This window comes from Podarcis bocagei (assembly GCF_964188305.1).
Source record: "Podarcis bocagei genome assembly, chromosome: 10".
Taxonomy (NCBI): Eukaryota; Metazoa; Chordata; class Lepidosauria; order Squamata; family Lacertidae; genus Podarcis; species Podarcis bocagei.
In genome coordinates this window covers 3475961-3503525 of record NC_138135.1, presented here as the reverse complement: position 1 = coordinate 3503525, position 27565 = coordinate 3475961, and the positions used below count along the sequence as shown (strand labels likewise).

Sequence of the window (27565 nt, the reverse complement as noted above, 5' to 3'; positions counted from 1 at the left end):
AAGGGGAGTCTCCCTGGATGCTTCAGCAGCCGGCCTCCTCTGGGTCTCCTGGCCCCCTCCTCTCCTCCCTCTAAGCCCGAACTGCTCTCTGCCCCAGCCTCTTCCCTCTCATCAAACCCTGTTTCCTCCTCAGCTTGCAACACCTTCCCTTCCGGTCTGCTCCCTTTTCTCCCCCTTTCGGCTCATCCCACCACCAGTCCCCAGGCTCTGAGCCTTCTTCCCTTGTGGGTCCCCCAGACTGGTGCCTCCCCCCACCAGCGAGTCCATGACAACAACAGCAGCCACAGCACTGTTGTCCTCTGGTAGGAAAACTCCAGAGTACATGAATCAAAACTTCTGGGACTATGGAAAAATGCTATCTTCCTCAACCCCCCGAAATGAGCAAGAGCTCTGGGGTTGCCTCATGGGGTTCATGAGTGAAGATGGGCCCCCCAGGAGAATTCCCTGGTACCTGCAGCCCCTCCTTCCCCCTCTTGAAATTAGGCTTGGGGGAAATCTCCCATTCAATTTCAGTATTTCAAGTTTTCTTCAGAACACACAGGGCAGGAGGCAGCGATGAATTTCTGGTGAAGAAGCAGTGCTTGGAGATCATGCGGTGGGGTGTGTGTGACAGAATTTGGTGCAAAAACCAAAAGTACTTTCATCTAAAATTATACTCACCACTGTGAGATGCTGCCTTCATTATTTGATTATTATAATGTTTTACATATAAACACCAGAACTTCACATATACCTGATGCTTTTAGGAATGATTTCCTGCTGAGTTCATTGCTCAGAGTGGACTCTGAGAGGAAGAAGTCCCACACTCCATACATCTAAATGGGTTCTCCCATGTGAGAGTCCCTGGGTGCTCCTTGATCACTCCTTTATAAATAAAGCACTTCTTGCAGTCTTTTCATTCAAACTGCTTCTCCTCTCTGAGTTTGTTGATGGTTTGAAGGGTTTCAACTCTTAAAGTTCTTCCTGTCCATGATTCTGTTGATTTTGAACTTCCACTGAGTGAACCTCTATCTACTTTCCTGATATTTATATAGTTTGTCTTTTGTGTGAGTTTGTTGACATAAATCAAGGCTTCCACTCTGACTGAAGCTCCTTCCACAGTCCATACCTTTAAATGGTTTATCCCCTGTGTATCTACTGATGTTTTCTAAGATTTCCACTCTGAGTGAAATATTTACTGTACTCCATACATTGAAATGGTTTCTCCCCTGTGTGAGTCTGTTGATGTCTTCTAAGGCTTCCACTATAACTGAAGCGCTTTCCACACTCGATACATTTAAATGGTTTCTCTCCTGTATGAGTCCGTTGATGTGATCTAAGGCTTGTATTATAACGGAAACTCTTTCCACACTCTATACATTGATGTGGTTTCTCCCCTGTGTGAGTCTGTTGATGTTTTTTAAGTGTTCCACTCTGACTGAAGTCCTTTCCACACTCCATGCATTTAAATGGTTTCTCCCCTGTGTGACTCCGTTGATGTGATCTAAGGTTTGCACTCTGAGTGAAGCTCTTTCCACACTCCATACATTCATATGGTTTCTCTCCTGTGTGAGTCCGTTGATGTGTTCTAAGGCTTCCACTATCACTAAAGCTCTTGCTGCACTCCATACATTGAAATAGTTTCTTATTAATGTGAGTTTGTTGATGTACTCTCAGGTTTCTACTATAACTGAAGCTCTTTCCACACTCCATACAAGTAAATGGTTTCTCCCCTGTATGAGTCCGTTGATGTGATCTAAGGCTTGTATTACAACGGAAACTCTTTCCACACTCGATACATTTAAATGGTTTCTCCCCTGTGTGTGTCTGTTGATGTCTTCTATGGTGTGAACTCTGACTGAAGCTCTTTCCACACTCCAGACATGTAAATGGTTTCTCTCCTGTGTGAGTCCGTTGATGTGATTTAAGGCCTATATTACAAAAGAAACTCTTTCCACACTCCACACATTTAAATGTTTTCTCCCCTGTGTGAGTCCATTGATGATTTCTAAGGTGTCCACTCTGACTGAAGTCCTTTCCACACTCCATGCATTCAAATGGTTTCTCCCCTGTGTGAGTCCGTTGATGTGATCTAAGGCTTCCACGATCACTAAAACTCTTTCCACACTCCATACATTTAAATGGTTTCTCCCCTGTGTGAGTCCGTTGATGTGATCTAAGGTGTCCACTCTGACTGAAGTCCTTTCCACACTCAATGCATTCAAATGGTTTCTCCCCTGTGTGAGTCCGTTGATGTGTTCTAAGGCTTCCACTGTCACTAAAACTCTTTCCACACTCCATGCATTTAAATGGTTTCTCCCCTGTGTGAGTCCGTTGGTGTGTTCTAAGGCTTCCACTGTCACTAAAACTCTTTCCACACTCCATGCATTTAAATGGTTTCTCCCCTGTGTGAGTCCGTTGATGTCGTCTAAGGTCTCCACTCTGACTGAAGCTCTTTCCACACTCCATGCATTTAAATGGTTTCTCCCCTGTGTGAGTCCGTTCGTGTATTCTAAGCTTTCCATTATCACTAAAGCTCTTTCCACACTCCATACATTCATATGGTTTCTCTCCTGTGTGTGTCCGTTGATGTTTTCTAAGGTTTCCACTATCACTAAAGCTCTTTTCACACTCCATACATTTATATGGTTTCTCCCCTGTGTGAGACTGTTTGTGCAATTTAAGGTTTCCACTCTGACTGAAGTTCTTCCCACACTCCCTGCACGTAAAACGTTTTCTCTCTGTGTGAGTCCGCTGGTGTGTTCTAAGTTTTGCATTGAAAGAGAAGCTCTTTCCGCACTCCATACCTTTAAATGGGTTCTTTCCTTTATGTGTTCGTTGATGTGAACTATGTGTGCTCATTCAGTGAAGCATATTCCACGTTTCACACATTTTAATGGCTATTCCTAATGAAATGAAAGGTGCCCTGTCCTCTGCAATTCTGTCTCCTCCATCCCCTTTTTCAGAGTGGGCAGAAAGGAAATCCTGTTTGGGTTTCAAGAAAGAGAACAAAGGGAAAGAGAACACATCAACCGCCATTAGCACCTTCTCTTATTTCAACATCTCCTACATTCTCCCATGTCCTACCCATGTTCCCAATTTTTAGAAAATGAAAATGGTATGATGTCAAATGGTAGTAAGACATCAGGAACCTTTCATAATCCTCAATCATCTTTAATAACACAGCATGATCTTGGAATACTGTTGTCCTCAAATCAAGTGGTTGCCCCCATTTCCACCTCTAGATCTTCATGAATCACCTTCACAGTCCCGCTGACCTCAGGAGGTCCATATGGACTATTTTGGGAGACTCAGGCCTTCTTCTTTTCCAGGGACTGTGGTCTGGGTCAGTCAGTGAACTAGTGACAACGCTTTGTGCTTGGGGTCAGCTGAATAGGTGCTCAGGGAAGCTCCTGTTCTTGGAGATGGACCTCTGTCTACGTGCCTCACATTGCATGGAGAGAGCAGGAGAATCAGAAGGAACGCAGATGGGAATCCCAGGCAGAAACACCCACCCCAATGGTGCTTTATAATGATGACGTGCTGCCTGATCCTGTCCTTGTCTTCTGATAGAGGACTATCCTAATCTGGCACTGAAAAGCAGGATATTCAAGGCAAGGAGATAACTGTACTTAATGGTAGGTAGCCATGACACAGTTCAAGTAAAAAAGTAACAAAAATAGTCCAGTAGCACCTTAGGGTCTTGGGAGAAAAGCAATGACAAACCTAGACAGCGTCTTAAAAAGCAGGGACATTACCTTGCCAACAAAGGTCCATATAGTTAAAGCTATTGTGTTCCCAGTAGTGATGTATGGAAGTGAGAGCTGGACCATAAAGAAGGCTGATGGCCAAAGAATGGATGCTTTTGAATTCTGGTGCTGGAGGAGGCTCTGGAGAGTCCCATGGACTGCAAGAAGATCAAACCTCTCTATTCTGAAGGAAATCAGCCCTGAGTGCTCACTGGAAGGACAGATCCTGAAGCTGAGACTCCATGACTTTGGCCACCTCATGAGAAGAGAAGACTCCCTGGAAAAGACCCTGATTTTGGGAAAGATGGAGGGCCCAAGGAGAAGAGGACAACAGAGGATGAGATGGTGGTACAGTGTTCTTGAAGCGACCAGCATGAGTTTGACCAAACTGCAGGAGACAGTGGAAGACAGGAGTGCCTGCTCTGGTCCATGGGGTCATGAAGGGGCGGACACGACTAATCGACTAAAAAACAACAACAACAGCAGCAATTTTTTTCTAGGCATTAGCTTTTGTGTGCATGCACACTTCTTCATATAGTGATGGGTAGGGGGAGATGGTAGTAGGAGTACCCTTCAGAGAAAAACCCCACCCCACCCTCCCACAATATACAAGGGTCTGGTGACATCTGTGTCAGTGCATCTGAAGAAGTGTGCATGCACACAAAAGCTTATATCTAGAACAATCATAGTTGGTCTCTAAGGTCCTACTGGACAATTTTTTATTTCAACTGCGTCAGACCAATACGGCTACCTACCTGAATCTACATGTCATGGGGTGTTGGGGAGGAGTAGTTCCTTTGGTGGGGGACATGTCCTGAACCTCATGGGGTCATTTTTCCACCCTTGGTTCCCACCCTGCACTCAGCTCTCACCTGTAGCTTCCAGAATAATAATAATAATAATAATAATAATAAAATTTATTTATATCCCGCCCTCCCCAGCCGAAGCTGGGCTCAGGGCGGCTAACAACAATCAAATAATCAAACAGTAAAATAGTCACACAATCTAAAAATATTTCATTATAAAAATTAATTAAATCAAATTGATGGCAACCAATTAAGCAAAATTCTGTGCAGGTTGCCAGAGGAGGGAGTCAGGCTGCGCCCTGACCAAAGGCCTGGCGGAACAACTCTGTCTTGCAGGCCCTGCGGAAAGATGTCAGGTCCCGCAGGGCCCTAGTCTCTTGTGACAGAGCATTCCACCAGATTGGAGCCACAGCCGAGAAGGCCCTGGCTCTAGTTGAGGCCAGCCTAACCTCTCTGAGGCCTGGGACCTTGAGGATGTTATTATTTGCGGACCGTAGGTTTCTCTGTGGGGCATACCAGGAGAGGCGGTCCCGTAGGTACGAGGGTCCTAGGCTGTATAGGGCTTTAAAGGTTAAAACCAGCACCTTAAACCTGATCCTGTACTCCACCGGGAGCCAGTGCAGCTGGTATAGTACCGGATGAATGTGATCTCGCAGCGAAGACCCCATAAGGAGTCTCGCCGCGGCATTCTGCACCCGCTGGAGTTTCTGGGTCAGTCTCAAGGGCAGCCCCACGTAGAGCGAGTTACAATAATCCAATCTGGAGGTGACCGTCGCATGGATCACAGTGGCTAGGTCAGGGCAAGAGAGATAAAGGGCCAACTGCTTAGCTTGGCGGAGATGAAAAAATGCCACCTTTGTTATAGCTGTAATCTGCGCCTCCATAGAGAGGGAGGTATCGAAGATTACACCCAAACTCTTAACGGACGGTGCTGGCACTAATTGCACCCCTGCAAGAGATGGGAGTTGCCCCCTCAATCCCATATCGTCCCGCCCCAGCCAGAGGACCGCTGTCTTTGAAGGATTTAACTTCAACTGGCTCCCACGTAACCATCCAGCCACAGCTTCCAGACATCTGGTCAGTGTGTCTGGGGCCGAGTCAGGATTGCCATCCATCAACAGATAGAGTTGGGTGTCATCAGCATACTGATGGCAACCCAGCCCAAAACTCCGGACAAGCTGGGCGAGGGGGCGCATAAAGATGTTAAAAAGCATCGGGGAGAGAATCGCACCCTGAGGCACTCCACACACCAAGGAGTGGCGCGATGACAATTCCCCCCCAAGCGCCACCCTCTGTCCCCGACCAGAGAGAAACGAGCGCAGCCATTGAAGGACTGTGCCCTGGATCCCCACATCGGCAAGGCGGTGGTCCAGGAGTTCGTGATCGACCATGTCAAAGGCTGCTGACAGATCTAGAAGAATCAGCAGCCCCGACCCGCCTCGATCCAGCTGCCTACGGAGATCATCTGTTAGGGCGGCCAGAGCCGTCTCGGTCCCATGACCAGCGCGGAAGCCGGACTGGAATGGATCCAAAGCAGATGTTTCATCCAGAAACCTACCAAGCTGTTCAGCAACCGCTCTCTCAATCACATTACCCAGGAAGCTGTCAGCATGCAACAGGGGTTCAAGCAACGTCTTCAACCGGCCGGCTAACCCAGGTGAGGGAAGCTGATGGGTCTCAAATCCTTGGGGGGCTGGGGAATTCTGCTGCACCTGAAGTCAAGCCCTGGTGGATGGAGAGGAGAACAACCATGAATCCCACAGTCCAGAAGGCAGATTCTGCCCGTGCGGAAGAGGAAAGTGAAGGGCAGATGGGGCACGTCCACCTGGAGGCTTGTTATCTAGTCCCAGGGTTACTCTGACATTGAATTATATATAAATTACAGTATTGAAATGCGCCTGCTCCCACTTCCTATTCTGATATTTCTCTACTCTGCTTGTCTGTTTCTTACTTGAGTGCTGTTTTGGTATGCTAAGTCAGGGTTTTACTGTAAGTTACATTTTTGCTATTTTTTGGATCCTGTTATGCTTATTTGTCTTCAGTACAGTCATACCTCATGTTATGTTTGCTTCAGGTTGTGCCTTTTCGGGTTGTGTCCTGTGGCATCCCAGTTACTTCCGGGTTTTGCCGCCCGTGCATGCGCAGACGTGCAAAATCAGGTCATGTGCATTTGCAGAAGCAGCGAATCGTGACCCACGCATGCACAGACGTGGGTTGCATTCTGCTCATGTTGCGAACTGGCCTCCAGAACGGATCCCGTTCGCAACCAGAGGTACCACTGTAATAGATTTCTCAGCTGAATTATTTTTTTCTGCCTCTGAGCGTTTTTTGCTACTCTGCTAATTATATCTCAGACTTGCTCTGGAGATCGTTATGGAGGAGCAAGATCTGCAACCTAAAGCCATAAACAGCCTCGGCGCTGTAGACCTGAAGGAGCATCTCCACCCCCATCACTCAGTCCGGACAAGGAGGTCCTCCTCCGAGGGTCTTCTGCTGGTTCCCTTGCTGTCAGAAGTGAAGTTCCAGGGAACCAGGCAAAGGGCCTCCTGCCCCATGGAATGCCCTCCCTTCCGAGGGCAAGGAAGGAGGCAACCACCTGACATTTAGAAGACAGCTGTATCAGGAGGTTTTTAATGTTGGATGTTTTACTGTCTTGTATATGTACTGTAAGCTTCCCAGAGTGGCTGGGGAAACCCAACCAGATGGGCAGGGCATAAATTCTGCAATCATTCTTTTCATCCCCCTGAGCACGGCCATGGCTGGGGAGGGTGGGGTATAAATAAAAATTTATTATTATTATTATTATTATTATTATTATTATTATTATTATTATTATTATTATTATTATTATCATTATCATTATTATCATTATCATCATCATAATCATAATCTTGTGCTTTTTTAAAGTTATTTTGAAATTCATACTGCAATATTAGCTTACAAAATGTTATGAGTGGAGAAAATCACAGGGTTGCCATAAACTATAATCCCACCCAAAAACTCTCATTCACATACAGTCTGTACATTTGGGAAGGTCACACACCTCACCTGTGCTAATACTGGCAGTCGTTGGCCTGCACAGGCACACCCGGTGTGTAGAGCCTCCAGCCCCAGGCACTGTCTATCCTGAAAATGGGTCCTTTGACTGGGAAGATTCATGCAGTCGCTGTCATCAGATGATGATGGGTTGTATCTCAGCTTGTCAGTCACTCTGACATTGCCTATGAACAATAAGAGGAACAGAAATGCTTTTGAGGTGCAACTTCTGTATCAATCCTGAGAGCCATTCCATGGACTCTGCACCCCTGTTTCTGATGACAGGTGTACATTATCCTCATTCTCAGCAGAAAAGACAATAAAGATGGAAGCCTGGGAGAGAGGAAAAGGCTTCTGGCTGCTTCCTGGGTGGGATTGCGGAAACCAAGAGCCGCATCTGAGAAGGCCTCTCCCCTCCCCTCTTCCTCTCGGGATTTCCTCTCCTCTCCAGGGGACCAATGGCTGGAATTGGAAGAACCGTGTCCGGACAGGGCATGGGCTCATGGGGTGGGAAGAGGATGGAGATTACAGGAAGGAAGAGGTGGGGGGACACGACCCCCCACTTTCCAGGGATCCCTCTCTGGTCGCCTTGAAGGAGTGGCCCATTCCTGGGAGGGAGGGAGAAGCCAAGGTGGCCCCTCCAGAGAATCCCTGTGGGCACCACGATGGAGATGTCTCCCCAAAGACTGGTCTTCCTAGCTCTCCCCCCCCCAATGCTGCTGGGATGCTCCCCTCCCTTCCCCCCACTTCCTCGACCCCCTGTCTCTCTCCCAGCGTCTCCCCTGCACCCAGAGGCCCCCTTGGCCCGGACCAACCCTCGCCATGCGCGCCCCATCTTTCCATCCGGAGGGGCCACCCCAAGACGAGATGGGGAGGGACGGGGGTGGGGTCTGTAGCGCCCGTTAACCCTTTCCAGGCCCGACTCTCTTCCCGGGAACCCCACAGCGCCCGGGGGATGCCCGCGTATGGGAAACGGGGCAAGGAGGCCCTCGTGGGGACCCCCTGGGTGGGGGCTCCATGTCCGCCCCTGCCAAGGCGCCTAAGGGGCGAAGGAAAGCCCCCTTCGCAGCACACGTGCAGGGATCCAGACCCTGCCGACGGGGCTCACGGAAGGCGCTTGGGGGAGCTGGCGGGGTCTCTGGGTCCTTTTCTCCCCCCTCCTCCCCCCGCGATCCCTTTACCTCTTTGTCCTCGCTCCCGATTCTCCTTTCCTTTCCTGCAACATCCACCGGGCGAGGGGTTTCCCTGCCTCCTCCCTCCCCTTTCCGAAACGCGCGCCCCTAGAGCTATGGAGCAGAGCAGCAATTCGGCGCAGAAGCTCCACTTGCGGGAAATGCAGGCAGTTTGGGAGGGGGGCTCACACCCCACATTTCCACAACAGAAGCAGACTTGCGAGGAGGAGGAGAAGGAAGAGGAGCAACGTCTGGGGGCGGGATTTGGGGTAGCGCGGGAAGGGGTGAGAGAGTGATATGCTGGGAGGGAAGGGAAAGAATTGGGGGGGGGGAAGGAGAGGAAGGTTCCCCCTCCCCTCCTCTTTCTGGGGATCAGGAGAGCGGGTGAGGGGCTGATCTCGGCAATCCAATTGCAAAGTGGGGTGCCGCACAAACAGTGTTTACATTGCAAATTTCTTCCCTCCCCCACCCCACGCCATGAACTTAGATCCGTCCACGTTTTAGGTATTGGTGCTATTAACACGAGGAATGGGGGGGGCGGTTAAACGACTCCCAAAAAACCCCAAGTCCCCAACGCAGCCTCTGACTAAGTACAGGACAATGACCATTGAGACAGGCACCTTCCATGCACAACAGCAAAGAGGCTGAGAAAAGCAGCCTATACAATTGTAGCAGTAAGCGGATGCCATGAATCGGACTGTTTCCTCCGACTATCCAATACTGTATAGAAAACTGAAGAAGCTTCAAATAATCGCCAACATTCAACGGTTTGATGGATTTCCTGGGTTCCAACGACTAATGACTCCTCTGGAATTGGGGGATCCAGGGCTCCCCCTGACTCCATAATCCCTTAGGAGGCAGGAGGCGATCAAGGGCAGCACATGCCCCAGGCAGAAATCCATCGGGATGGTGGGTTGAATTCTGATGCTTTCAAAGGAGAAGCCCATTAAAGCCTTGCAGCTGGGGGGGATGGGTAAATACTTTGGGCTGTATATTGTCTCCCTGATTATTTGGCTTATATGCAGAATTCATCATGCGAAAGGCTGGGCTGGATGAATCCCAAACCGGAATTAAGATTGCCGGAAGAAAAATCAGCAACCTCAGATATGCAGATGACACAATCTTGAGGGCAGAAAGTGAGGAGGAATTAAAGAACCTTTTAATGAAGGTGAAAGAGGAGAGCACAAAATATGGTCTGAAGTTCAACATCAAAAAAACGAAGATCATGGGCACTGGTCCCATCACCTCCTGGCAAATAGAAGGGGAAGAAATGGAGGCAGTGAGAGATTTTACGTTCTTGGGCTTCATGATCACTGCAGATGGTCATGAAATTAAAAGATGCCAGCTTCTTGAAAGAAAAGCAATGACGAACCTAGACAGCATCTTAAAAAGCAGAGACATCACCTTGCCGACAAAGGTCCGTATAGTTAAAGCTATGGTTTTCCCAGTAGCGATGTATGGAAGTGAGAGCTGGACCATCAAGAAGGCTGATCGCCGAAGAATTGATGGTTTTGAATTATGGTGCTGGAGGAGACTCTTGAGAGTCCCATGGACTGCAAGAAGATCAAACCTATTGATTCTGAAGGAAATCAGCCCTGAGTGCTCACTGGAAGGACAGATCCTGAAGCTGAGGCTCCAAGACTTTGGCCACCTCATGACAAGAGAAGACTCCCTGGAAAAGACCCTGATGTTGGGAAAGATGGAGGGCACAAGGAGAAGGGGACGACAGAGGACGAGATGGTTGGACAGTTTTCTTGAAGCTACAAACAGGAGCATGACCAAGCTGCGGGAGGCAGTGGAAGACAGGAGGGTGTGGCGTGCTCTGGTCCATGGGGTCACGAAGAGTCGTACAGGACTAAAGGACTAAACAACAACATTCTTTGGGGAAGAGGGAAGTTAAAACATGTGGGAAACTGGGGTTGTTGACAGGGGTGGGTGATGGGTCCATGTTTCTGAATGCCAAAGACTCCTACTTTGTGACAAATCTGTCATGCATCAAAGATGCTGTTGAAAAATGTACTGTGGGAAATGGGGAGAGGTCTTAAAAATTCATGCAACCATATGTTCAGGGTTCCTACTCTTGGTGTGTTTGAACCTTGTTGCAACAAATAAATATCAGGTCAACTGACTGCTGTTTTGCATCTTTAACTTGGCTGGAGGCTCCTTCTTTTGCTGACCCCAGAGAGACCTGCTGGGAGTGGGAACCTGACGAGCTGGGCAGCGGAGTAAACCCACACCCCAGGATATTTTCCTTATCAACTCTTTCCCACCTGAGCCTCACCCCCTTACCTAAAAGCCTGACACCCACAATGTGACAGGATTGTGACTCCTGCCCTCAGCAAACAAAATAGCTCCCCGCCCCCCAAGCAAAGCAACCCCGGGTGCAAGATGCCCCAATCCTTGAAATGAGAAGGGGAGAGGAAACCTTCAGGGAGCAGGCGGGGAGGGGGCTGTAGAGGCTCCAGAAACTCCTTCTCGCTGGTTCCCCCACTCCCCCCCCCCCAAATACCACTTGCTTCCCCATGGCTCCTAAGGCACCTTCACCCTACAGCTCCTTCATGAGTGGGGAAGCTGCAGTCCCTCCGCAGGGGCCCCTTGGGCCTGATCCTGCAGGGCTCATCTGATGTTCTGATGCAAGTGAGCCCTCCTTTCTCCTCAAGGTGAACAGGGATTCCCAAACTTGGGTCTCCAGCTGTTTATGGACAATAGCGGGCATCACCCCCTAGCTAGCAAGACTAGTGGTCAGGCATGATGGTGAAAAAGATCGTAAAACAGCTCCTCCTTAAGGGATGCAAGAGGAGCCCATCTAGGAAACCGTAAGTCTCCCAACGGTTGGAGAAACTAATAGAGACCAACCAGAGTAATGCTGGAGCAAACCAGCTGCTAAGTCTGATTTTTAGTAAGTTAAAAAAGGTAAAGCACCCCTGGACTGTTAAGTCCAGTCAAAGGTGTTTATGGGCTTGTGACTTTCATTTTACTTCCAGGCCCAGGGAGCTGCCGTTTGTCCACAGACAGCTTCCTGGGGCATGTCGCCAGCATGACTGTTAACGGAAATTCAAGGGTCCTCTTGGGCAAATGAAGACACCGACCAGAGCAAGTCAGAGCAAAACAGCAGCCAGTAGGCTCGGTCTTTATTTAGAAAGACTGTCGCGACAGGACTCCCACCGCCCACAAGGTGAAGCAAAATGGAAGCCCCGAACAAAGGGAGACCCTCGCTTTTATTAGTTACTAATCCCCTTAGCTACACCCTCAGAATTGCATCATATTTACATCATGATTATATTAAAAATAGGAGGAGTTGGGGAGGAGCTGCACAGGTAACTTGAGTGTCCTGACACCTGGCCGGAGTCTCCTTCCCCCTCCCTACATGAGCCATATTCAAGAACAAAAGAAAAGGGCAAAGTTCCTGCCCCCCTGAGGGGAATCCGGTCACAGTCCTTTGTGAGAGTCCGCGCGGAATACACTATGATATGCAGTTCATTATGTCCCTGATAGCCTTCTGTCTGAGCCCATCACCGATGGCTATCAAGGTTGTCACGTATACCAGGAAGGAGCACAGAATACGTGACTGCTCGGTGAAGGGATTATGGCCGTTTGATATCAGGCCACCCCTTTGATAGTCCTTGCAATATACAGTAGAATAAAGGTGGTCCGGTGAAAATCCGAAATACGGCTGATTTTTAGTGAATTTATAAAGGATATTGTCTTTGAAGTTCAAACACTTTCGTCTTCAGGAAGCGGCTTGCTACATTTTGATTAGATCAGTCACGGTCAATTGAACTCGGAAACTTTGTATTGAGGGCTGTCAAGGATTAGGAAAAGAGCGGCAGTAGCCTGCAGTACCTGCGTGGCCGCCGCAAGGGGCGCTGTTCGGTAATGCTGATTGGCTGAGGCGGGCGCCGATTGACAGCGGAACTCGGTCGGCCGGTCTACCTATAATAAAAATAGGACTGCGCGGAGTGCCATAGCGGGAAGCTGTCAAGCTAGCGCTTCCTTATTTACGGAAGGCTTTAAAGGGATGCCCCTCTAAAGGGACGTCTCCAGGGTCAGGAAGGGGAAGATGTGTGCATGTGTGAGTGTGGTGCTTGTGTAACACGTGTCAGAGTGTGTGGGGGGGGTTTCCGGCGACAGTTCCCCCCTTCGGAGATAAGATTGCAAAGGCAGGGAAGCCGTGCAATCCTTTTCTCCGCATAATCAATAGAGGCTTGGGATGTCATACCTAGAGTCCAGGGTCCGGAGGTTATGCAAAGGTCCCAATTCGATGGGAGTTGACTGGATCTCTGCCGTCGGTGGCCTATAGATGGTGGTTGATCGCGGACGAAGGGCAGGAAGACAGGAGCCGCAAGTTTGACAGCACATCGGGAAGCAGTGAATCATGCAGCAGAAGAAAGCAACGCAGATGGCAACAGTGATCAGTATTAAGAGGCCGTTCCCCAGAAGTTGTTTTATCCAAGTCGACCCCGGTAGCCAGCTCCAGAGTTGAGCGTCCGACAGGCCCTCATGTTGGATATCTCTAAGCTTATCGGTCAATTTGTAGATGTTATTAAGGTGTCCTGTGATGTTTAGGGTCTGGTCGGTGACGTGTGTGCAGCATTCGGTTCCTATGAGGGCACAAACCCCTCCAGTCGAGGCGAGTACGTAGTCCAAAGCAAGGCGGTTCTGGATCGAATTTTGCCTGACCTCGGTTAGTTCAGTTAAGATGGATTGGGTAGCTGCATTGGATTCCTCCATAAAGTTCAGCAGTATGTCAGTCAGTTTAAGGATGTCAACGTGGTTTGAGCCGGCCCCATAGGCGGGAAAGAGGGCTCGGCCGTAAGTTTCCCCGTTGGCTGCAACATCGGAGAGCTCCGACAAGTCTTTTGCTCTCTTATTTCGCTTCTTTCCAGGGGGGAGCTCTTGGGTAACGCGGACCCCAGGTAAAATTAGTCCAAGGTAACAGGTGCCACGGGAGTGGGGGCTAGCCCATACGTAGCCACGGTGGCCACAGATCCAGAACAACCCTTGCAGGCACGAGTCTATGCGCCCAGTATTGAAGGTGCGGAAGAAACACTGGGAAATTGGGGAAGGGTCCCAGGGATCAGGCAAGTTCATCACACGCTTCCATGCGGACAGTAAAGTAGGGTGGGTAGAAGGGTTGCCTTGGTGCCATAGGGTAACTCTGCCGCTTAAGGTAATATCAATGGTGTACTTACAGGTACTTTCACCGATGACTTTGTCGTTGCCGCTGAATTTTCGGCAGAGGTCGCCTGTAGTGGGTCCGGTGAGGTAGATGTACTGGTGGGTTAAGTTCACAGCGGTCAGGTTCCAGGACCGTACATCAGCGGAAAGATGTTGTTCTAAGGTGAGGGGCAGTCCAAGGAATGGTATGCCACTGTGGAGGTGTGAGGGAGCGTTGGCGCAGATCCAGCATTCGTTGGTGGTTGTTTGTTTTGCGATTTGGGAGATGAGTTTCACATAGGTATTGGAATGCCAGGTGGACAGGAGGTCGTTGTCGTTGGGGTCTTGGGACATCGACAGTTCCCCCCTTTGTCGAGGTGCAGTGCCGGCAGGATGAAGGGGGTCTTGGCGCAACAAGTAGGTCAAATTGGTGGTTAGGCCTCCGCATCTCTGCGGCCCGGTGGTGTCCCATTCTGCTGTAGGCGGTACAGAGTGATGCCATCCTTCCAGGTATGCTTTGCCGTCCCAATTGGAGGCTAATCCAATATCCCAGACGCAGCAGTACCTTCGGAGGCAGATGCCTTGTAAAATGGTTCGGCGGGGGGTGGAATCTACCCTTTGGCAGTAAAATCCGTGGATCAGACGATCAGTGGGGTGGTTCTGGTCAGTATAAACTGATTCTCCACCACCATTATCGAGGGCAGTCCAGTTCAGTGATTGTTCAGGTGTACCGTCTGAGAAAAGCACGTAAGAACCATTGAGGCAATGGGCACGGTTCCAAGGGCCGTCTCTGGTAAGGATGAGTTTCCCTAGAGGTCTGAACGATGGTGAGCGAACAAAAAGTTCCCAGGCTTGGTGTGTGTTGAGGACAGGTGAGATGGAGTGTCGAAGGAGGACGCGGGTCTCTGGTAGGCAGAATTCAAAATTCCCAAGGCGGTCTAATGTTCCTCTTTTTACCATATCAACGATGCCAAAGTCCAGGTATTTGTATTCAGTTTGTAATCCAGGGCAAGAAGTATGTGTGTTCGTGGAGTTCTGGGAAAAGGTGGCGGTGAAATGGAGGAGGAGTAGGATGGGTATGGTGGTTGTCATAGTAGAGCTGTCAAATGGGGAGCAGCGAGCGGTGGAGCTGTCAAACTGCTGAGCTGTCAAATGGGGAGCGGCGAGCGGTGGAGCTGTCAAACTGCTGAGCTGTCAAATGGGGAGCGGCGAGCGGTGGAGCTGTCAAACTGCTGAGCTGTCAAATGGGGAGCGGCGAGCGGTGGAGCTGTCAAACTGCTGAGCTGTCAAATGGGGAGCGGCGAGCGGTGGAGCTGTCAAACTGCAGAGCTGTCAAATGGGGAGCGGTGATACCTTGCGGAGTTTCAGGCGGATGGGGGGTTTATCTTTCTGTCTAGGTGTAGTGATGAGTTCGGAAGACCAAAGTGTTGATGTGAGAGGTGAGTCAGGTCCGGTCTGTTGGGCCCGATTCGTACCCCGATCTGGTCCGGTCTGTTGGGCTCGATTCGTGCCCCGATCTGGTCCGGTCTGTTGGTCCCGCTCGTTGCAGTTGTCGTCGTCTGCTGGTTGGCGTGGGACGTGGTAGGGCGAGTCGTCCGGTGTGGGTTCAGGTGGCAAAGCCGGCTTGCAGCGGGTGTGATGCAACCAGGCTGTCTTTTCCGCTACCTTAACAGAAGTTGGAGTGGTTAAAAGTACTTGGTAGGGGCCCTCCCAGGTGGGCTGTAGGGGTACCTTGTGATATGTTTTTAGTAATATCCAGTCCCCTGGTTGATACGGGTGGACGTTTTCATCTAGGGGGATGTTTTGGTTTGAGGCCGCGTATCTGTGGAGGCGAATGAGTTGTCTCTGTAGGTGTACTCACACACTACATACCCCACATTTCTGTTATAAATTCATAGAAAATCAACCATACATCGGATTTGCACTGTTCCATTTTTTACTCCATGTGACAAGAACTATCAAAGGGGGGTGCTTGGTTTCTGGTCAGCCATAATCTCTTCAGCATACCAGCACATCCACAGGAGCCCTGCCCAGTTGCTATGTCAACCCTGATAATCCCAGACAGAAGACAATCAAAATCACAAAGAACAGTGGATTCACCACAGGCTGAAACAAAGGACAATGATCAGATCTTCCCTCTGGGGGCAGGAAACTGCAAACTCCCCATTGTCACCTGGAAAGTACTCATGGGGAGGGGGAAAGGAGGAACCAGCCAGGTGACAGGACACTCAGGTTACCACCACAACTCCTCCCTCAACCCCTCCTTTCTGTAATGTATGCATGATGTCAACCCTTTCTGTAACGTATGCATGATGTCAACCCCTCCTTTCTGTAATGTATGCATGATGTTTCTGGGGGTGGGCTTGACCTAGAGGAGGGGAATTTCAAAAGTTTTTATAAGGTCTTGCAGCCCATTGTTCTGGGTCTTTCCTCTCTCCTGCAAGTGAGGGGAACACCCTGATGCATCAGTTCAATAAAGGCCAAGCCTACAGGCTGCTGTTTTGCTCCAAGTTATCCTGGTTGGTGTCTTTGTTTTGTCCAAGAGAGCCCTCGGATTTTTCCTATAACAGTTGGCGACCACGAAGGGACACTTGGTTCTCCTGTAAAGGTGAGAGGGGAGATAGAAGGGATCGGGCGCCACTGGGCAACCTTAGCCCAGGGATCCTTCTTCCTCTCCCTGCCTCCTCTTTGCGGGCGGTAATCAATCGTCACCAAAAGCTCAACCAGGGGAGCAAAGGCGAGGTCAAGCCGGCTAAAAAGAAAAGGATCCTGGGATTTGCGGGGGACATCTTCGAACGTGAGTATGGTTTGAAGTAAATGCATTGGGAGGGGGGTGGAAAAGTAACGACCCCACGACAGCCAGACTTTCCTTCTCTCATTTCTGGCGTAGCCCCTCGGAGTCGGCCGGGTGCGCTCTAACTTTACCCTTTTCTAACCCGATTCTCCCCTTCGGAAAGTGGCCAGGGAGATCGCGGAACTTTACTGTGTGGCGCATACCTCTCGGAGTCGTCTGGGTACGCCAAAACCTTTCTCTTTCTCTCCCCTCAATTTCTTACACGGTGTGTGGCCGGGGAAATTGTGGTACCTTTTGCTGTTTTCCGATGTTCCCCCCCGGGGTCGTCCAGGAACATCTTAATCTCTCTATCTCTTTTCTCCCCCGTTTTCCGTCTTGGAATTGAGTCCGGGAAAGCGTGGTTCTTTTACTGTTTCTCTGACATCCCTCTCTCGGAGTCGTCCAGAGGAGTCTTTCAAGTATTCTCTTACTCTCCACCTACCCTAACTCTGCAAATGAAGCTGCCCCTCCTGCCTGGTGACCTTTGTTAGGGATGACCCGGGTACGTGAGAATGCAAGGTCATTTGCTTCCTTTCAAAACTTTGTTTTTCTCGGAGCCCGATCTGGCACTGCACTGTGCAGGTGTTCAGTAGGGAATCCGAACTTAGTCTAAAGGTTAGGCAGGAGGCTGTTGTGGAGGTAGAGGGGAGGTTCACAATTGGGGCCCCACACTAGGATTAGTCTTGAAAACAGTACTGTGGTTTAGGTTTCCGGGCAGCGACCCGTGGTTTAGGTTTCCGGGCAGAGACCCGTGGTTTAGGTTTCCGGGCAGCGACCCGTGGTTTAGGTTTCCGGGCAGAGACCCGTGGTTTAGGTTTCCGGGCAGCGACCCGTGGTTTAGGTTTCCGTTCAGGCTTGAGGTTTTTAGCAAATAGCTCGTGGTTAAGAAACAAGTAGGGATTGCGCTAAGTCAAGGATATCCCAAATACTGAAAGAATCTTTCTTCTACTCCTTTCTTTCCCATTGCCCCTCCTCCCTTGTGTGTGTGTTTCCACTCTTTCTGTCTTTAGCGTACTTCGTTAACGGAAAAAAAAAACAAAAAAACACCCCCCAATAATAACATATGAGAGAATGGGAGCTCACTAAACACCCTAGCTGGACTCCTCCTGGCAACAAAGCTTCCATGAAGCCTTTTGCCCCAGAGAGGACTCTAATATGCCCCTCCAGCTTGTCATCTCCAATTAGAAAAAAAAATAGAAATAAAATAAAGGGACAAAATGGTCTTTCCAAGTACAAAGTACGAGACCGTTGTAACTTTAGTGGGTGGCTTAGGCCCACCACCTAGAACCCAGGGCACAGTGGCCACCTCAGGGATCCTTCGACAAAATCAGGGTGTGAACTCTTAGGGAGAGCTTTACATTGGCCTTGGCATCCACAGACTGTTCTTAAATGCACATAGTTTTAAATTGCAAGCTTGCTTCAAAATTTTAAATCTAAGGAAGCCATGTTGCGCCTTATCGATCTTAAACAAAACAAAATGGAGAATGGAGTGTGCAAATGTTTGTTATTTGAGAGAGGCTCTAAAAGAGAGTTTCCCTCCCAAGTGGTGAAATCCTGTATACGTGCTACTTGTGTTCTGAAAGGGGGATTACCCCACCTCTTTCTTCTAGTTTTAAGTGAGGAGGGTGATTCTAAGTCTAATGGCAAATGATGTTTGTTGTAACTTTTGAGTTTGTGAGAAGGAGAAGTTAACCTAATGTTTCTGCTGCAAAAGCCTAGTTGAGCACAACTGCTCTCTCAAACTAAAATGCAGTGTATGTATTTCATTAAGCGTATGCCTATAAAAGTATGGTGTTCATTCTAAGAAAAAATATTTGAGTCCAGTTTTAACTTCGATTTGATTGGACAGAAGAGTTATTGTAAGGCTCCTGATACCAGTCTCTATAAGACTTCATGGCCTCTTTTGTTAGAAAATGCCCCCCCTCCCCCTTGTTTCACTCTGCCTCTTTCAGTTGGTTTCTCCCTTCTTACTTCTGTGCTAGGTAAGTTTACTCCCGAGTAAGCTTCCTTTAAAGGAAACTGCAAAGAGGGGAGGGGGCAACACTTGTGTATTCCCTTTAAAAAAAAATCAAATCTAGGGCTGCTTTAACTGTGCTTTATAAGAGATCCTCTCAGGAGTATAGATGTTTCCTTTCCCAGCTGTAAATCTGTACTTAAATGTGTATGCCTCTTTGGTAGTACAAATCTTGCTGCGAAATCTTGCTGTGAACCCTATATTTTGGAGGGTTGGACTAGATGACCCCAGGGTCCCTTTCAACTCTCCCAATTTGTGGCTGTGTGGAAGACCATGTGTCTGCAAGCATTGGAGGGTAATTCTTAAATTCTGGTGTGGTAATGGAGTTGAAATTCAGCCTAGCTTTGCTTTTTAGTTTTAAAAGGTGCGAGATGAAGCCATGATGTTTTGAAGCACAACTGGTAACATCAAGCATTTGGGTGATTACAGTGTTTATCATTTTGTCTACTATTTAAAAATCAGACCTCAAAATCAACTCAATACATAGACGCCTTGACCATCCATCCTGTAAATAAAGGGCAGAAAAATTTGTCTGCAAATGGTAAGGCTAAAATGACTAGGAATGTTAAAAAATCCTATGAATTCTAACTCTGGCCATTTTTACTCATAAATAAGAGAGCGGTTGATTGTTCCGCGAATGGCCAGAGGGATATTTAGCCCTTTCCTGTACATAAAGGAAGCAGTCTCAGTTTGCTTGGGCTGAAATTGCTAGCTTTGGTGAATACTTAAATTGCTGAGTTTCTCTTTTTGGTTTAAAATCAAACCCTGTTTTCAAAATCTACTCCTTACCCTTCCCTTCCCTTATTCAAATGGTAATTTAGCCAAAGGATGCAACATTTTCAATAGTATAAAAGGTTTGCTGAGACATGAACTCTGCACATGCACAGAGGCTAGATCAGCTAAAGAAGAGAGAGAGAGGAAGGGGGGAACTGTAAGGGGGGAGAGGAGGTTTCTTCCAAATGTAAAAGAAAACTCGGAACCATTGAGGAACCATTGAGGGAAATCACCCTTAATCTGTCTTTGCTCCAGGGGCTACTTAAGACAAAAGGCTAAAAAAAAAACAAAACAAAACAAAACAAAACAAAACAAAACAAAACAAAGCAACAACTAGCCCATCAAAAGTCAAGAGCTTTCCAAGTTCCAAATCTTAACATGCCAAATTCTTTTCACAGGTAAATATCAAAGCATTCCCCCCTCAATGGGAATTTTAGGAACAGCATTTCCTGACAGGCTTCTCACATGAAATAATTTTCCCTTTTAACAGGATATGTGAACCCCGATAACAAAGCGTTTGTCCCTTTTTCCTCCCACAGCAACTTTCTTTCTGTTCTGTGAAACAAGTCTGAATCCCTGACTTCCATCTCTTTATGGCTTTGACACTTTTTTTAAAGTTACAAATAATCTGTTTTCATTTATTTAATCTGTTTCTCCATGATCTCTATGAAGTTAATCGAAGCACAACCAAACATTGTTTGGTGAATGGTATTTGTTTACCTTTTTGCCTGAGCATTTCTTATTAATTCTGTCATTTTGGCTAGTGCAAGGTACCTGCACAACTTTAAATTGCCATTCATTTTTCTTGGTATTAACTCATTTCCCGTATTAACATTACAGTTGATGTTGTCACATCAAGAAACACTATTTTATTTTCATTTGGGATGTTAGAATGCCAAAACAGATTACTTCAGGTTACTTATTAATTGTGTGTTTTAGCATTTATTTATTTGGTTCCTCATAGGTCATTTTGTGTGTGTGTGTTTTACTTTGGGGACATGTTCATCACATGTTGAAAGTCAGTTTCATGAAGTTCTTTTATCAAATAGCACATGGTGAATTTAAAGTTTTTCCCCATGGTTTTCCCATTTTTTTTTTCAGTCTAGTAGTAATCTGTGTGGTTTTGATAATATATATAATAATAATTCTTTTCTAAATCTGATGTCTTTGTGTCAAGTTTGTTTCCATCTGACTGGTAATCTAATTTTTTGCTTTCTTTTGCATTTCTTAACCTTTGTATTTTTTACAGTTCTCTTTCTCTCCAAAGTGAAGGAAAGCAAACGAATTTGGCAGATAATAACAGTAGTTATAGGAAAATGTGATAATAATATTGGAAGGAATGAAACGCTTAATTCGCTAAGATTTTTATTATTTGCAGCTTCCAACAGAAACCGAAGGACATCCCTTTTGCCTTTTGCCCCCTCCCTTTTCTAACTGTCTTTAAGCCCCAAAACCCTGCCCCTTACAGGATATCACCTATACAGATGTGCAATGATGAAAAGCAGCAACAACCCCTCAACTCAGTTCTTCCGTCATCACAAGACACCAGAGTTTTCAAGTGCCCACAGCTATCTCTTTCAAAGGATATAGACTGCAAGGGGAGTGGGCCTGACAAAGGGGGGTGGAGTTGACTTGCAAGGACATCTTTTCACTTGAACCTCAAGCCTCTGTGCTCCAGGATTCAAAAGATACATGCGTAAAAGATCACAATTGTGTCAAGATATGCAACTGATATTTAATTAGTTTGTTTTGTATTAAGTGTTATTATGTAGGAATGTTGAAATGTGTCTGACAGTGTGTTATTTCCACAAGGGGGGTATTTTTGTGTGTAATTTTTATGTTTAATGTCTTATTGCTTACACACCAATGGAGAATTCTCATGCATTTTATACTTTCTAATAGCTCACACTATTGTGTAGTCCAATGTTTAGCTCAATTTATAACCACATTTCATTGTTCCACCTGGCACTCTGCCAACTTTCCCTATCCATTTTAAAATGTGCTAAAACTTGCTTTACCAAGGAGAAGCTTCTAAGAAACATGAAGGTGGATATGCTTTGGTTTAGCAGGAATGATCCCTTATAGACTTAAATTGACTTATTTGGACAACTGCCCTTGTTAAGAATGGTTTTCTTTTAACAGATTGGTTTGAAGACTTGAGAACCATGGGGCAAGATAAATTCAAATTGGACTCAGTTTGAATTGGGCAAGTGTATCCAGGCTGCAATTAGCTTTTTGGTCCTTTAAGTGCAAGTGAGCAACTTCTCATGAGCCCAAGACCACAGCCTATAATAAAATCCCATAGCTAAAGGCCAAGGCGAAGACCTCTCCCTCACGAGATGCCCAAACCTGTGCCAGCTATGGTGAATGCCAGGCGACATGGTTAAATGAAAGCCCTGAGGGGATTCAACAGACAGGATGTGTTGCTGTAGCACTGTCGGTGTGAGACCACAAAACAGCTAGCTTGACACCTGAGAACACAAAAATGGCGGGGGGGAAGCAAACTGCACTTTTCAGTCATTAGTGGACCTTCCTGCCTAAATGTAAAGCATAGATCACTATTGAGAAAATATTTCTTCCAAGGTGCTAGAATACCACAAGTAACTGAGCAACAAATTATTAATTTACGTGATATCCTATGTCTAACTATGTGCACTGTTACACCATTATATTTCTATGCAAATATCCTTAAAGTAGCATGATACCCAAGTCCCTTTCAGGTTCACATGGACACACACATCTGGGACGGAGAATACCAGGTTATTATTTACCACCTTAAATTGTGCGGAGAAAAGGATTGCAAAGTAGCCACCTTTGCAATCTTATCTCCGAAGGGGGGAACTGTAGCAGGAACCCCCCCACCCCAATCATTCTGTTTGCACAAACTTCACACACACTCACACTCACACACTACATACCCCACATTTCTGTTATAAATTCATAGAAAATCAACCATACATCGGATTTGCACTGTTCCATTTTTTACTCCATGTGACAAGAACTATCAAAGGGGGGTGCTTGGTTTCTGGTCAGCCATAATCTCTTCAGCATACCAGCACATCCACAGGAGCCCTGCCCAGTTGCTATGTCAACCCTGATAATCCCAGACAGAAGACAATCAAAATCACAAAGAACAGTGGATTCACCACAGGCTGAAACAAAGGACAATGATCAGATCTTCCCTCTGGGGGCAGGAAACTGCAAACTCCCCATTGTCACCTGGAAAGTACTCATGGGGAGGGGGAAAGGAGGAACCAGCCAGGTGACAGGACACTCAGGTTACCACCACAACTCCTCCCTCAACCCCTCCTTTCTGTAATGTATGCATGATGTCAACCCTTTCTGTAACGTATGCATGATGTCAACCCCTCCTTTCTGTAATGTATGCATGATGTTTCTGGGGGTGGGCTTGACCTAGAGGAGGGGAATTTCAAAAGTTTTTATAAGGTCTTGCAGCCCATTGTTCTGGGTCTTTCCTCTCTCCTGCAAGTGAGGGGAACACCCTGATGCATCAGTTCAATAAAGGCCAAGCCTACAGGCTGCTGTTTTGCTCCAAGTTATCCTGGTTGGTGTCTTTGTTTTGTCCAAGAGAGCCCTCGGATTTTTCCTATAACATAATCTACCATCTATACATCATTTTCATATAATTCTCTTTTAGCAGTATACAATCAGTGAATTTAAGATTCACTTTCCATAACATTTTTCCAGTCTTCCATTTGTATATTGCGTCCTATGTCTTGTGCCCAATTAATCATTACACTTTTCACCTCCTCATCTTTAGTTTCCCATTCTAATAATAAATTATACATTTTCTTTAGAAGTTGTTACCTTGGACTAATTTTACCTGGGGTCCGCGTTACCCAAGAGCTCCCCCCTGGAAAGAAGCGAAATAAGAGAGCAAAAGACTTGTCGGAGCTCTCCGATGTTGCAGCCAACGGGGAAACTTACGGCCGAGCCCTCTTTCCCGCCTATGGGGCCGGCTCAAACCACGTTGACATCCTTAAACTGACTGACATACTGCTGAACTTTATGGAGGAATCCAATGCAGCTACCCAATCCATCTTAACTGAACTAACCGAGGTCAGGCAAAATTCGATCCAGAACCGCCTTGCTTTGGACTACGTACTCGCCTCGACTGGAGGGGTTTGTGCCCTCATAGGAACCGAATGCTGCACACACGTCACCGACCAGACCCTAAACATCACAGGACACCTTAATAACATCTACAAATTGACCGATAAGCTTAGAGATATCCAACATGAGGGCCTGTCGGACGCTCAACTCTGGAGCTGGCTACCGGGGTCGACTTGGATAAAACAACTTCTGGGGAACGGCCTCTTAATACTGATCACTGTTGCCATCTGCGTTGCTTTCTTCTGCTGCATGATTCACTGCTTCCCGATGTGCTGTCAAACTTGCGGCTCCTGTCTTCCTGCCCTTCGTCCGCGATCAACCACCATCTATAGGCCACCGACGGCAGAGATCCAGTCAACTCCCATCGAATTGGGACCTTTGCATAACCTCCGGACCCTGGACTCTAGGTATGACATCCCAAGCCTCTATTGATTATGCGGAGAAAAGGATTGCACGGCTTCCCTGCCTTTGCAATCTTATCTCCGAAGGGGGGAACTGTCGCCGGAAACCCCCCCCCCCACACTCTGACACGTGTTACACAAGCACCACACTCACACATGCACACATCTTCCCCTTCCTGACCCTGGAGACGTCCCTTTAGAGGGGCATCCCTTTAAAGCCTTCCGTAAATAAGGAAGCGCTAGCTTGACAGCTTCCCGCTATGGCACTCCGCGCAGTCCTATTTTTATTATAGGTAGACCGGCCGACCGAGTTCCGCTGTCAATCGGCGCCCGCCTCAGCCAATCAGCATTACCGAACAGCGCCCCTTGCGGCGGCCACGCAGGTACTGCAGGCTACTGCCGCTCTTTTCCTAATCCTTGACAGCCCTCAATACAAAGTTTCCGAGTTCAATTGACCGTGACTGATCTAATCAAAATGTAGCAAGCCGCTTCCTGAAGACGAAAGTGTTTGAACTTCAAAGACAATATCCTTTATAAATTCACTAAAAATCAGCCGTATTTCGGATTTTCACCGGACCACCTTTATTCTACTGTATATTGCAAGGACTATCAAAGGGGTGGCCTGATATCAAACGGCCATAATCCCTTCACCGAGCAGTCACGTATTCTGTGCTCCTTCCTGGTATACGTGACAACCTTGATAGCCATCGGTGATGGGCTCAGACAGAAGGCTATCAGGGACATAATGAACTGCATATCATAGTGTATTCCGCGCGGACTCACACAAAGGACTGTGACCGGATTCCCCTCAGGGGGGCAGGAACTTTGCCCTTTTCTTTTGTTCTTGAATATGGCTCATGTAGGGAGGGGGAAGGAGACTCCGGCCAGGTGTCAGGACACTCAAGTTACCTGTGCAGCTCCTCCCCAACTCCTCCTATTTTTAATATAATCATGATGTAAATATGATGTAATTCTGAGGGTGTAGCTAAGGGGATTAGTAACTAATAAAAGCGAGGGTCTCCCTTTGTTCGGGGCTTCCATTTTGCTTCACCTTGTGGGCGGTGGGAGTCCTGTCGCGACAGTCTTTCTAAATAAAGACCGAGCCTACTGGCTGCTGTTTTGCTCTGACTTGCTCTGGTCGGTGTCTTCATTTGCCCAAGAGGACCCTTGAATTTCCGTTAACAGTTGGCGACCGCGACTCAGGGACACTTGGTTCTCCTGTAAAGGTGAGAGGGGAGATAGAGGGGATCGGGCGCCACCGGGCAACCTTAGCCCGGGGATCCTTTTCTTCCTCTCCCTGCCTCCTCTTTGCGGGCGGTAATCAACCGTCACCAGAAGCCCAACCAGAGGGAGCAAAGGCAAGGTAAAGCCGGCTAAGGAAAGATCCCGGGATCTGCGGGGGACATCAATGGACGTGAGTATGGTTCCGAAGAAAATACATTGGGAGGAGGGTGGAAAATAACGTCTCCACAACAGCCAGATCTTTCTCTTTGTTTCCAACGTTGCATCTGCAAAATCTCGAACCTCCTTTCCCTTTTCTCCCCCGTTTTCCCTTTCGGAAGTATGGCCAGGAAAACGTGGTGCTTATTGTTTCTCTGACGTCCTTTCTCGGAGTCGGCCAAAGGCGTCCCCCTACAAATCTCTCCTTTTCTCCCCCGCTTTCCCTTTCGGAAGTGTGGCCAGGAAAGCGCGGTGTCTATTATTTCTCTGACGTCCCTTTCGGAGTCATCCAGGGGTGTCCTTACAAATCTCTCTCTCTACCTTATTTGCCTGTGCAAATGAAGCCGCCCCTCCTGCCCGGCGACCTTTGTTAGGGATGACCCGGGTACGTGAGAACGCAAGGTCATTTGCTTCCTTCCAAACTTTTGTTTTCTCGGAGCCCGATCTGGCACTGCACTGTGCAGGCGTTCAGTAGGGAAGCCGAATTTAGTCTAAAGGCTAGGCAGGGGGCTGTTGTGGAGGGTAGAGGGGAGGTTCACAATTGGGGCCCCACATTAGGATTAGCTTTGAAACAGTACTGTGGTTTAGGTTCCGGGCAGCGACCCGTGGTTTAGGTTTCCGGGCAGCGACCCGTGGTTTAGGTTCCGGGCAGCGACCCGTGGTTTAGGTTCCGGGCAGCGACCCGTGGTTTAGGTTCCGGGCAGCGACCCGTGGTTTAGGTTTCCGGGCAGCGACCCGTGGTTTAGGTTTCCGGGCAGCGACCCGTGGTTTAGGTTCCGGGCAGCGACCCGTGGTTTAGGTTCCGGGCAGCGACCCGTGGTTTAGGTTTCCGGGCAGAGACCTGTGGTTTTAAGCAAATAATTTGTGGTTCAGAAATAAGTAGAGATTCCACTAAGACTAAGACATTCCAAAATACTGAAAGGATCTTTTCTACCCCTTTCCTCCCAAACCCTCTCTCCCTTTTTCCCTTGTGTGTGTACGTCCATCCTTTTCTGCCTTTAGCATTCCTCGCTAGCGAAACCACAACCTGATAGAAAAGAAAGGATGGGAGCCCAAGCTTCCAAACACTCAGACTGGACTCCTCCCGGCGACAAGGCTTCCGCGGAGCCTTTCCGCCACAGGGAGGACTCTGATACCCCTCTTCAATTCGTCCTCTTAAACTGGAAGGAACTGAAAGGGAGAAAGGGGCTCTCTAAATCCAAGCTGAGGGACCTTTGTAACGTCTCATGGGTGGCCTTTACCCACCACCTAGAACCAGCTTCTAGATGGCCATCCCATGGCTCCTTTAATCTTCAAAAAATGCAAGCACTTAAAACTTACTTGGCTGATGAGAGGCCCCGACAACTATACTACCTGAACGCCTTTGCCGAAGCCCGTGAATTATTTCAACGGCAGCAAGCCCAAATCGTCCGCCAAATGGCTGTTTTAAGAACAACTGGACCTCCCCCATACGATGAGATTAGAGCTCAGGAGGAACAATTGGACCGAACCCTCGTCCCCTTCTACTACCCCGAACCCGAAGCACCCCGACAGCCAGGGCCTAGTGTGGGAGGCAGAGCAGGAGCCGGAGGGGGAGGCGCAGGACCAGGACCGAGGGAGAACGTAACAAACCCACCAAGCGCGGGACCAGGACCGAGGGAGAGCGTAACAAACCTACCAGGCGCAGGACCAAGAGGGAATGTAACGAACCCACCAGCCACAGCCACTGCCCCTCCCCAAAGCAGCACCCCTAACACACTGCCGTCCGATCCTTCCTCAAGCGCATCGAACTCGGTAGAGAACCAGGCTGACTTGGACCTTGGGCCTTTACTCAGTGGGCAGCTCCTAACTGAAGGAAGAGAGGGACCTGTTTCCAGTAGAACCAGAAATAGGGATAATCTGCTAAACGGAGAAATAGAAGGTGCCTTTCCACTGCGCGCATTACCTATACCTCCCGTCAGAGCAGGAGACCCTCCCCGTATGGTTTTTACTCACCAGCCTTTCCTTACCTCTGATCTAATGAACTGGTCTGATAAGATGCCCTCCCTACGGGACGACCCAGACAAATGCCACCGCCAAGTGGCTACCATC

At 48.1% G+C, this 27565-nt stretch overlaps 3 protein-coding genes across 4 annotated transcripts in view; 1 reads left to right on the top strand and 2 right to left on the bottom strand.

Annotated features, from left to right (window-relative positions):
• Nucleotides 1–3077, bottom strand: part of LOC308595643 (uncharacterized protein) — an 89484-nt gene extending 86407 nt beyond the window's left edge. The window contains exon 1 of the mRNA XM_081210174.1: nt 906–3077. Coding sequence (XP_081066300.1) covers nt 1135–2841 — 1707 coding nt within the window. The 5' untranslated portion in view covers nt 2842–3077 and the 3' untranslated portion in view covers nt 906–1134. The remainder of the gene's footprint in view (nt 1–905) is intronic.
• LOC308595620 (uncharacterized protein) overlaps nt 1–27565 on the top strand; it is a 251467-nt gene that overhangs the window by 92051 nt on the left and 131851 nt on the right. The gene's annotated exons all lie outside the window — the stretch shown is intronic.
• LOC308595636 (uncharacterized protein) overlaps nt 1–27565 on the bottom strand; it is a 176285-nt gene that overhangs the window by 28308 nt on the left and 120412 nt on the right. The window lies entirely within an intron of this gene.